The 12,187-nt window shown below is 41.9% G+C and overlaps 1 protein-coding gene across 1 annotated transcript in view; it reads left to right on the top strand.

Annotated features, from left to right (window-relative positions):
- tmem63a (transmembrane protein 63A) overlaps positions 1 to 12,187 on the top strand; it is a 78,204-nt gene that overhangs the window by 36,129 nt on the left and 29,888 nt on the right. Inside the window, exons 10-11 of the mRNA XM_084330594.1 lie at positions 1,540 to 1,620; positions 7,319 to 7,442. Coding sequence (XP_084186720.1) covers positions 1,540 to 1,620; positions 7,319 to 7,442 — 205 coding nt within the window. The remainder of the gene's footprint in view (positions 1 to 1,539; positions 1,621 to 7,318; positions 7,443 to 12,187) is intronic.

The following is a 12,187-nucleotide window of genomic DNA, read 5'->3' as shown; positions in this document are numbered from 1 at the left end:
CAGGGTACTACATGGCACTACAGGGTACTACAGGATACTACGGGGTACTACATGGCACTATGGGGTACTATAGGGTACTACATGGCACTACGGGGTACTACATGGCACTACAGGGTACTACATGTCTGCTCCTTTGCAGCACCACAAACATGGGAACTCTCTAACTCTTCCCCCCCCCCCCCCCCCTCTCCCCCCCCCCCCCTCTCCCTCCCCCTTCTCTCTGAGTACCCGTCTCCTGGCGCTGACCAAGGTGATGGATGCCTCGGGGTCTTGGCCAAGCTTGTAGTGACTGCTCTACATGCACCTCCGAGGCATTGGATCAGTTATTCACCGCCGTCTGTCCGTGGTCCTGTCAACTGATTAACAGACTGTTAACAGATTAACAGTCAACGCGGTTTCATTGCTGGGTTAAGTACTTCTATTCTATTCACATATTACGCTTACTTCATATATCTACTCCATTCACATATATGCCTACCACTTGTATCTATTGCTATGTCCGCCTACTACAATCTCATGAGCTGTCTAACGCCTGTCCCGTCTCCCTGTCTTCCTATGACTTGCTGTCCTGGAGTGTTGACCGGAGTGTTGGACGTCCCGTGACGAAGGCCGGGAGATTGCGACCCCCTCTGCGTGCCCCCCTGTCTTCGGAGGTTTCGTAGTGGTGACCGGAGTGCCGGATGTCCCGCGATGATGTCGGGGAGTTCGCGACCCTCTCTGTGCCACCCCCCCTTCCCCCTGTCTCCGGCTGTCCCTGAGCAACGACCGGAGTGCTGAATGTCCCGTGACTAAGACGGGGAGGACGTGACCCTCTTGCGCCGCCCCTGTGCTTCAAATAGATCCGCTATCAACTCTATCTTTAATTTTTCAAAATGTACAGTTGCTATTGCATGCACTCATCTGTGTTTCACTACACACATGAGTGCATGCTTACCAACTGTCCGTCTGCAACACTACTATCACCGACATCTAAGAAGGGAGATCCCCCCTTGAACGGCCCTTCTAAGGTTTCTCTCCTCCACATTGCCTGTGGAGCTTTTTTCCCTATTGTTAGGTTTTAGTGAGTTTTTCCTTACCTTCGCGTGGGGTATGTCTGGGAGTGCTTGCATTCTTTCATTTATTTGCATTCATCTAAAAAATGTTTGGACCCTATGGTGTTCTTGTTCTGTTCTTGACTTATTGTTATGTTGTCTTCTTGACTTGTTTAAAGAAGACCTGTACGGCCCATGGGGACATTAACGTGTGTTGTCGGGCCCTATAAATAAATTTGATTTGATTTGATTTGATTTGAAATAAAAAAAATTGATTAAAAAATCTAACCCTAACTAACCTTATTGTCATGCACTTGTCCTAATAAACTAACCTACACTGTAGCACGCAACACTTTGATGAACATTGTTACTCAGCTGATAGAGTTGTACCCTTCCTGCTGACTTGTCGTACAGAACTTGTAAGTCGCTTTGGATAAAAGCGGTCAGCTAAATGACTAAATGTAAATGTGAATCTCCTCCATTCCTCTGACGTGCTGTTGCCCCACAGAGAGGCCTACCCCACCTGCCGAGTGTGCGACGTGAACCTGGGCTACGACGTGGCCAAGCTCATGCACCTGGACAAGGAGAGGTGAGAGACACCACCCAATACAGGGGAGACAACACCACTTTACGTGTGGGTCTTGAATCAGTTGGATTTGTGTAATAATGAGGAGTTTAATAATAATAATACCTGTATTCCTATAGCACCTTTCATACAGGGGATTGCAGTTCAAAGTCAGAAGTCAGTCAGTCAGAAATAAGACATAAAATCTGTGTAAAACAAGCAGCAAGAGAAAAAGTGGGATCAAATAATGCAGATATATGCCTGATGCAGAAAACAGTTATTGACTAATACGGATGTCCAGCCTGCGATATATAAAATAAGAGAATAAAAACATAAAAACATGGGGAATAAAACATAGAGAAATAGTGCAATGTCAATTACAGAGAAATAGTGCAGTATAATAGTGTAAAGTCAGTCAAATGCTTGCTGTGTAATGTAATGGCTTCCCAAATATTGTTGGGTAACGTGTTGCACAGTTTTGGGGCGTAGTTTACAAAGGCTGCATCACCGATCTTCTTTTTTATTTATTTCCCGAGCTGCAAGTGTTTCCTAATAGAGGCGTTGCACAGGGTGTTTGTGTGGTTATCTTCCTTCCGGTGTGTGGCTTCCTGTAACCATTGGAACACTTTCAAAAGAAACTAACCTCATTTCTGAGCAGTGTTGGAGTAGATAAAGCATGATATTACTGTTCCACCGTGACTGGTTTACAGGATCCAGTAGTACGACACCACATAAGTAGGCTTTTGTTCATGTATTTCTCGTATATCAACTAGGGCTGTCAACCAATTACAATATTTAATTGTGATCAATCACATGATTTTCCATAGTGAACTGTGATTAATTGCACATGTGCTTTAAAGGGTTATTTTTCAAATGTTTAATAGTCTTATCAACATGGGGACAGACGTGCTAGCTTTATGCAAATGTGTGTTTATTAGATCAAATAAATAACCAAAAGGACAAATAGTGTCCAGAAGAACAAAGGTACTGCATTATACTCACAATGTAGTGTCAAACTCTTATAAACGTTCACTAAAACGTCCCCTGTTTTTTAAGCATTAAAACCAAACCAAACCATGGACCTCAATGTAAAGGGTCACAAGAACATCCCCTTCTACTATGTGGAATCAAAACAGTTTCACAAATCCAACTGAAGTTCTCTCTTTCCCTCTCTCACACAGTACCACGTGAGAGGTTACTTTCATTGTCTGGGCCTATTTGGAGGACTAGGGAAGCGTATTGCTGCCACACCAGAAACAGAAAAAAAGATATGATGAAACGTTTCACGTTATAACGTGATAACTTATTGTTTTAACATAAAACGTTTCACGTTATAACGTGATACAGTACCAACTTATCACGTTATAACGTGAAACGTTTCATATCTTTTTTTCTGTTTCTGGTGTGGTAGCAATACGCTTCCATACGGGACAGACACATACACACAAGAAATGCATGTCATAATACAAATGTACTCAGAAATGTTTGTCTGAAGAAGTCACCAAAATGCCATTTATTTTTCTTGATATATGAACTGGTGTGACTGAATGTACATTGTTACAATTCATAATACCGTATATATATATATATATATATTTTTTTTTTCTTTTTTTTTTAATGTGCGTTATGCGTAAAATAATATAAATAGTGGTGTTAATACACATTTGCCCTAATATCAACACATGGCAACCGTTATCTTTTCCGCTGCCGTGTACAAAATGTTCCAGGCAGTCATGCTGGAGGAAGGAACTACACAAACACATTCCGTGCAAGGCCTCTTATTAGGTAACGCAAGTAATTAGGAATTGATGTCTTTGCATATCCCTCTGAGAGACATACTGTACATGTACAATTTTCCTCCGTAGACTAAAACACACTTTTAAAACACACAATAATTTTATTTATTTATAGTTTTTATTTGGCATATATATTACCGGTACCTATCTGTACCTACTATGCAAATATGTCTACTACTATGCACTCAAAACTGTAGCACTCACATTCGACACTGTTTGACTAACAATATCACTTAACCCCTTAGCTGCCAGAGTTGTACCCTTCCTGCTGACCTGTTGTCAAGTCAAGTCAGCTTTATTTGTAGAGCACATTTACAAATGACTAAAAGCCAAACCAAAGTGCTTCACATGATAAAAACACATACAATGCAGTAACAAGTAAAAATACACTAAAATTACAGAAAAAGGTATTGTATATTTAAGAAAGCACGAGCAAGGTGCAATATAAAAGAGACAAATTAGATTAAAAGTCCAGAGTAACAGCGAACGTAATGTACAAGTGGCAGGCTAACTCTGGTCCAAGGCCAAGTCAAGTCAAGGCAAGAGTTTTATTTGTCACGGCATACAAGTATACAATGAAATGCGGGGGGTCTTGCCCGCAACGATTGTGCATAATACAATAATAATATATAATAATATAATAAGAATCCAATAGGGGGAGCTCCAGTAGCTCACCGCATATCTCGGCGCTATTTCTGCGTCGGGGAAAACCGCGCTGCGTCACGGATCTGGTGGACACGAGTTCGATTCCCGGACCCGCCGTCATTTATCAGAATGTCTTCCCCTGCTCTATATCCCGTTTCAACCTGTTTCTGTCGGTCATGCTTGACCAGAAAAGCGATAAACGCTAAAAAATAAAGTTAAAAAAAAAAAATCCAATAGAACAGCGATTTAAAAGCCTCTAGGCTCTGGGCAGATCTTATGTGAGGGGGGGGGGGGCTGTTCCAGAGCCGAGGGCCAGCAGCAGCGAAGGCTCTATCTCCCCTAGTTTGTTGTACACAACTTTGTCGCTTTGGATAAAAGCGTTCAGCTAAATGACTACATGTACTTGTTTGACCAGGGGCTCAGAGTGCTGCCTGGCTCAGATTACATCTTAAAGGGGCACTTCCATGGACACCATTGATGTCATCGGGGACATTGGATCCTTGTGTTGTGTTAATGACAACACCATTAAAATGATGTAAAAAAAACAGCAATACCTTGTCTTATAGGGACTGTTACCTTATCATTTCATTGAGCTGTACTTAACACAGCACAAAGATTCATTGTCCTCGATGACATCACCGGTGGCCATATTCAAACGCAATTACTCTCGATAACTGTCAAGCTAGATATGAATGTGTGCAAAAGTGTATAGAGTTTTTGGATGTCTGAGATTATATGGAAAATAAATCGCCATTGTTTTTTGGTGAAGTGCCCCTTTAACTCTACAGCATACAATGGTGTCGCATACAAAGGTCTATAAATAATATAAATGTACCTGAACCGGGTTGTTGTGAAGCCAACCTGTTCAGTGAGTGCTTTTAGCACAGGTCCCGGTAGGAGGAAATAATAAAGCCGCGTTTTCAAAAGTAAATGATATTTATTGTAAATAAAGGGGAATGAAACCCATAAACACACAAACAACAGGGATAAGGTAAAGGAGAACAAACGGGGATATACAAGGAGACAAACTACACTATAGGCAAAAGGGGTTAACACTAAACAAACACAAGTTATCAAGTGTCACAGGACACAACCCCAAAACCCACATGGTTGGGTAAGCTGGGAAACCACCCAGCACAAACAAACACAATAAGGCTATTCAAATAAACACAGTGCCACAAGACACAAACAACCGTACCTGTTGGAAACACCAGGAAGGACACAATAAAGCTACTTATACGACCCATTTTGCACTCGCGGCACTTTGGCCTCGTTTTTAAGGCGATCCAATGCTTTTATGCCAATGAACCAATATATTGCTCGAAAGCTAAGATTGTCACCGTTCGATTGACACCCTACTCCAGGGGTTCCCAAACTTTTCAGGCCGGGGCCCAGAAAATAAGGCGTCAGAGAGCCGCGGCCCAATGCACATCGTCTGGCTTTTTTTTCTCTTTTTTTTTTGCCAGGCGACCGATTTTTTAAGCCAAATATCACTTCAATCCTATTAAGTTAGTTCAAGTTAGTTATTCATTTATATGTGCTATTTATGAGAAGGCTAACTTGTTGCAAAATAATAATGATAATAATAATAGCCTCATTAAAATACTATTGTTGCTTCGGTTGTTTTCAGCGTTTTATGTGCATAATCTGTTATTTAGTTTGAAATGTTCGTTGAAATAAGTAGATTTTTCGTTTTTGTTTATTTATTAAGTTAATATAAAACCATATAGTCACATTTTAGAATACAACTAGAAACACTGTCCTGGCCTGCTTCTAAGTTCAGTGGCCTGACAAAAAAAAAAAAAAATTAAATCATCTCGCGGCCCACCCCGACTTTGGGAACCACTGCCCTACTCAACGTATTAGGTGCTCGCGATCTCCGGGAATAAGACGAAACAACCAACGAGCGTCATTCTGAAAAAGTGACCACCTCCTGTTTCGCCTTCCGGTAATCGGTCCAATCACGTCTGACCGGTGAAAACGATTGGCCACTTTTGTAGCCAATCAAATTCTGCAAACGGGGATATATGACTAGAAAGCCATGTATTTCAAATGCTTCGTTCTGAGATTATTCTTCATACAGTAAATATGTATTTCGTTAGTTTGGGGCTCGAAGGGGGAGAGGCCCGTGCTTTGTTTGTCAATGGGATGTGTTTATGGTTCACTTACTCTGTTTCAGTAATATTGAGAGTGAATCTGATCAAATCTGAAGATAGATGTAAGAGGCCTCTGTTTGCAAGATAATTCAAATGGAAGTAAAAAAGAATGACTTAAAACATTTACTTAACTTCTTCCTGTTGTGGATGAAAATTCTGAATGTTTCATTTCAAAAGAGACCTCACCAGACTCATGCATCTGCTATAAGTATAAAGTATAATAAATAGCAGATTACTTTGGGTATGCAATTTTAAGGTGTTTTCAAAAAAATTTGCCCGCCTGTTAACACATTCCCCGCATCCACGCTGTACAGCGTTATTGCCCGCCATGCGTTGTCTGCCAGACCACGCTGTACAGCGATATTGAGATCAATATAAAAAAAATTCGCCATGGCATTCATAATTCATATATACACCTCCGACGCAACACCTTTGGGTTGAGTTGGAACGCAGACTAATCGCCCCAACATCAGCGTCCGACTCACTAATGCTCTTGTGGCTGAAATAGAAGCAAATCCCTGCAGCAATGTCCCAACATGTAGTGGAAAGCCTGTTTTATAACAGCAAATCCATATTAATAAGCATGATTTTTTTGAATGAGCAGATGTCCACATACTTGTAGTGTGTCTCTGGACTCAGCAAGTAGGGGTTCGTTGACTTGCTCACGAGTACTTTGGCTTTCACAGGGGATAAAACCTTCTGATTACACAATACATCCGTATACATAAATGGTAAATGGCTGCATTTATAGAGCAGCTTTTATCCAAAGCGCTTTACAATTTGTTCCTCACATTTCACCCACTCACTCACACGTTCACACACCGACGGCGGGAGGCGACCATGCAAGGTGCCAACCTGCTCATCGGGAGCAATTATTAGGGGTTAAGTGTCTTGCTCAAGGACACTTCGACACGATTCACGGGGGGAGCGGGAATCGAACCGGGACCCTGCGGATTACCAGACGATTGCTCTACCTCCCTCTACACTGTCGCACTGTATACATCCCTCTTAACCACAAAGCCATCCTGTTTCCGTTTTGTAAGAGGTTCCTAGATGGTCCAGCGTTGTAATCTTCAAAGGTCCCCATCTCTATCTGGGTGTGTGTTTGTGTTTTCCCCCTCAAAGGGTGCGCGCGCGTAAGAACCTGCGCTACTACGAGCTGGTCCTGGACCAGACGGGGAGACGGGAGGAGATCAACCCCTACCTGTGTGGCCACCTCTGCTGCTGCCCCAACAGTGACTGTCAGGAGGTGAGGAGGACCAGGCCAGGGTTTCTCAAAGGGGGGTGGTACTAGGGGTGGGAATCGCCAGAGACCTCACGATACGATACTGTCGTCACGATACGATAGTATCGCGATACTAAATACATCGCGATACTTCGCGATATTTGCGAAAATATATATATATTTTTTTATCAAATTGAATTTATTACCTTTTTTCAACTGCAAAGTAAAACTTTGTCAACATGTTTTATCTAATAAAATAAAGTTCAGTCTGTTCATCTCACTTCAATAATCTTTATTGCAGAACATGGTATTTTCTCAAGCAGACAGATGTAAACACTGCAAAATCTGTGTTGCATGTACCTGACAAACTGAACTGTTTGTATTACAGTCATATTCCAACTTAACTGTGTGTGTGTGTGTGTGTGTGTGTGTGTGTGTGTGTGTGTGTGTGTGTGTGTGTGTGTGTGTGGACTACTGTACTATTACAGGTATTGAAATGAACAATGCAACGTCCTTATAAAAAAAGATTATTTAATTTTTTTTTATGAATAATTAAATATCGATACTTGGCGTCCCTGTATCGATACAGTATCGCCACGCAATAGTATCGCGATACTACTACGTATCGATTTCCCACCCCACCCCTAGGTGGTACCACTACCACCCTCCAGGGGGCCTTCAGAGAGTACTGGGGGGCGGGGGGGGGGGGGGTGGGTGGTACTTGAACACGGAGAGACCAAACAAACACGACAAACAGGGATATACAAGGAGACAAACTACACTAGGCAAAAGGGGTTAACACTAAACAAACACAAGCTATCAAGTGTCACAGGACACAATCCAAGAACCCACATGGTTAGGAAACTGGGAAAACCACCCAGCACAAACAAACACAATAAGGCTATTCAAATAAACAGAGTGCCACAAGACACAAACAACCTACCTGTTGGAAACACCAGGAAGGACACAATCAAGCTACTAAGAGTAGCAGTGTGAACGAGATGAACACAGTCCCACACAACAATCGAAACAAGGCCAACACAAATCCAGTCCTAACCTCTTCCCAAATATACGACCTAGTTGCAGTGTGAGTCATGGATCAGCCTGCTGTACGAGTGCACAGTTGTTCTCTCCTGCGGTGGCTCTACGGTGTGGGCTGGTCAAGCCTCGCTGTGAAAAACAATAGATTCATGTTTTCTGTTTTCATATATAAAAAAAATTAATAAGACCTGAACCAGTCAAACCGGCAATGAAATACACTGCATCTTTTTTACCCATGAAACCCCCACGGTCACATTGTGATGTGCTGATGAAATAGATGCATCTTTTTGGTTGTGAAAACCTTGTGGTCACAGCTGTTTAGCCCTGCTTTCACTCTTATGTTATGGTTACAGTACACTCTCAATGCTTGACTTTAGAGAAGTGGAATTTTTTTATTTTATTTTATTTTTTACCTTTTATTTGACCAGGTAGTCACTTGAGATCAAATATCTCTTTTTCGAGCAAGACCTGGCCAAAATGGCAGCAAAACAAAAACAAACATACAAAATACACAAAACACAGACAGAGACATAAAAGGCAAAGTGGGGCAAGGGGATACATTTGAACTGCAGCAAACTAGATTGAATGGGATTGGGGGAGATTGGAGGGTAGGGTAAAAAGGTAGAAAGAGGATGGAAGGTGAGGCTTTGCAGGAGGTTGCTGGGGTGAGAAGGTCAGGTTAAAAATATAAAATATAACACCACATTATGCAGTGAAGCAGTGACATTCTCCCATCTCATTATTTAAAATGCCCTTAATTTGAACTATAAAATCAGATATGGTAGTGAGGGCCTGCAGTTTCAAAGTTTTTTGGAGTCCATTCCAGGCAGAGAGAGCGGAGAACACGATTTGTTTCTGAAAAAGAAACCCAACCTCACGTTTAGCTTCTTGACCAGGCTTTCAACGTGTGGTTTAAAAGACAAGCTGTCATCAAGTAAAAAGCCAAGGTATTTAAAAGTCGACACAATCTGAATTGGAATGCCTTGCGATGTGTGTATAGAGGCAAGACAAGGCACTTTTGTTTTGGATTTAGTAAAAATTATCATTTTTGTTTTTTCCGGATTTAAAACAAGCTTTAGTTGCTGAAGTTGGGATTCTATTTCTTTAAACGTATTTTGCAAACTTTCCAGAGCTTTTGTCAAAGTAGTAGCACAACAGTAAATGACAGTGTCATCAGCATAAAAATGAAAGTTTGCATCTGGAACATTTTTGCCTAGATTATTGATATAGATTGTAAATAACAATGGTCCTAGAACAGAACCTTGTGGCACCCCCTTGTGGACAGATAAAACATCAGAATAAAAACCATCAGCCTGAACACATTGAGTCCTGTCAGCAAGATAATTACAGGACCAGCCAACAGCAGAGTCAGACAGTCCTACATTAATTAGCCTATGCTTCATTATATTATGGTCCACAGTATCAAATGCCTTTGAAAAATCAATAAAAAGGGAAGCACAATGTTGTTTCCTATCTAAAGCCCCAATTATGTCGTTTACTACTTTTGTAGCTGCTGTAACGGTACTGTGACATTTCCTAAAACCAGATTGATCACAAGATAAAATAGCATTGTTATAATAAGAACTCCTTCAGCTGATTACTTACCAGAGTTTCCAGTGTCTTGGCTAAAGCTGACAAATTAGAAATGGGCCTGTAGTTGTTGGGGTTTGAAGGCTCACCACTTTTTAACAGGGGTAGAACATGAGCCTTTTTCCAAATCTTGGGTATTTCATTACAAGTCAAGGTTAAGTTAAAAATATAAGTTAGAGGTTCTGCAATAAAATCAGCAGAACGTTTTAAATAATAGGGATCCAGTTTGTCTGGCCAAGCCCATTTTTTAGGATTCAAATTCTTAAGAGCTTTATGCACTTCACCAATAGAGAAGGGCTGAAAATCAAATGTATTATGTGATGGGGGCTCAGATTCAAGTGGGACCTGTGTTGTGGTATTGTTTGTTACTTGATCAAAGAGAAAACCAGAAGAGACTAAGTGTTTGTTAAAGCAATTGAGCATCTCAGTTTTCTCATACACAGTAGATAGACCAGATACAATACAGGGTGGAAGACCAGATGTGCTATTTGGGGATAAGGATCTGATTATCTGCCAACATTTTGTGGGTTATTTAGGTTTTCTGTTGTGAGAGTGAGATAAAAAACTTGATTTGGCCTTCTTTACTAATGAATTTATATTTGGATAATAATATTCTGATTTAAAGTACTACTTATAAGCACTGGGCCTATGCTTGTTTGTGCTTTTTTGAGGGACATGGAGGGCTAGCTTATAATGTTTGGTTAATTTCCTATTGTATCTTGCTGTGGTGGTAATATTCTTGCATGACCGTAGAGGAAACACACCGCTTGTTGTTCTCTGCTGTGTAGGTCTAATCGGTGAGCCAGAATGCAGACACGGCTACTGTGTAATCGCTGTCCAGTCGATGTATTTGTGGAATGCATGCGAGGTATTTCACAGAGGGTGGACAGACATTGCTACATTGAGAGTACATTTCCTGCTACATTTCCTTGCAAACCAATTTGGCAGCTCTGTGTAAGAGTGTGTTTCAGCCTGGGTGTGACATACAGGATTAGGGGCAGCTCTGTGTAGGAGTGTGTTTCAGGCTGTGTGACGTACAGGCGTAGAGGCAGCTCTGTGTAGGAGTGTGTTTCAGGCTGTGACGTACAGGCGTAGAGCAGCTCTGTGTAGGAGTGTGTTTCAGACTGTGTGATGTACAGGCGTAGAGGCAGCTCTGTGTAGGAGTGTGTTTCAGGCTGTGTGACGTACAGGCGTAGAGGCAGCTCTGTGTAGGAGTGTGTTTCAGGCTGTGTGACGTACAGGTGTAGAGACAGCTCTGTGTAGAAGTGTGTTTCAGCCTGGCTGTGTGACGTACAGGCGTAGAGGCAGCTCTGTGTAGGAGTGTGTTTCAGGCTGTGTGACGTACAGGCGTAGAGGCAGCTCTGTGTAGGAGTGTGTTTCAGGCTGTGTGACGTACAGGCGTAGAGGCAGCTCTGTGTAGGAGTGTGTTTCAGGCTGTGTGACGTACAGGTGTAGAGGCAGCTCTGTGTAGGAGTGTGTTTCAGGCTGTGTGACGTACAGGCGTAGAGGCAGCTCTGTGTAGGAGTGTGTTTCAGGCTGTGTGACGTACAGGCGTAGAGGCAGCTCTGTGTAGGAGTGTGTTTCAGGCTGTGTGACGTACAGGTGTATGGAGCTCACTACAGCCCACTACTTCACCAGGGTTTGGATCTTTTTACTTGTCAATAGGTTGGATAATACAACCTTTTCATGCCACAAGTTTTTTTTATTGAATTTTTTTGAAAATGTACTTCCTGAATTCATCAAAGTGAAATTAATTTGCATCTCCTTATAAGGCGAACGAGGCGGGTGTAAAACAGCCGAGTTTCGCCATCTGATCCCTGTCTGATATATTCAACAGGAAGCGCTTTGTGATCTCAAAATGACACACACACACACGTCTCACGACTTGCGACTCAGTGCATGTGTGTGTGTTCCTGTGGGTCGCTCATCGCATGTGTGTGTATGTTAATCTGATGACAAATAAAGACTTATACTTGTACTTATACGTATACGTACTGTATAGTGCGAAATAAATCGGTCAAAAGTAGGCTTTGTCAATACTGAACGACTGGCTGCGCGCTTGTCAAGAACCAATCGTGGCGCGTAGTATACTGATATATATATGCCGCTGATCCATATACTCTCTCCTTTCAGAGAGA

The sequence above is a fragment of the Notolepis coatsorum genome, assembly GCF_963971535.1.
Source record: "Notolepis coatsorum genome assembly, chromosome: 15".
In the NCBI taxonomy this organism is placed as follows: Eukaryota; Metazoa; Chordata; class Actinopteri; order Aulopiformes; family Paralepididae; genus Notolepis; species Notolepis coatsorum.
This window is presented reverse-complemented; position numbering and strand designations above follow the sequence as displayed.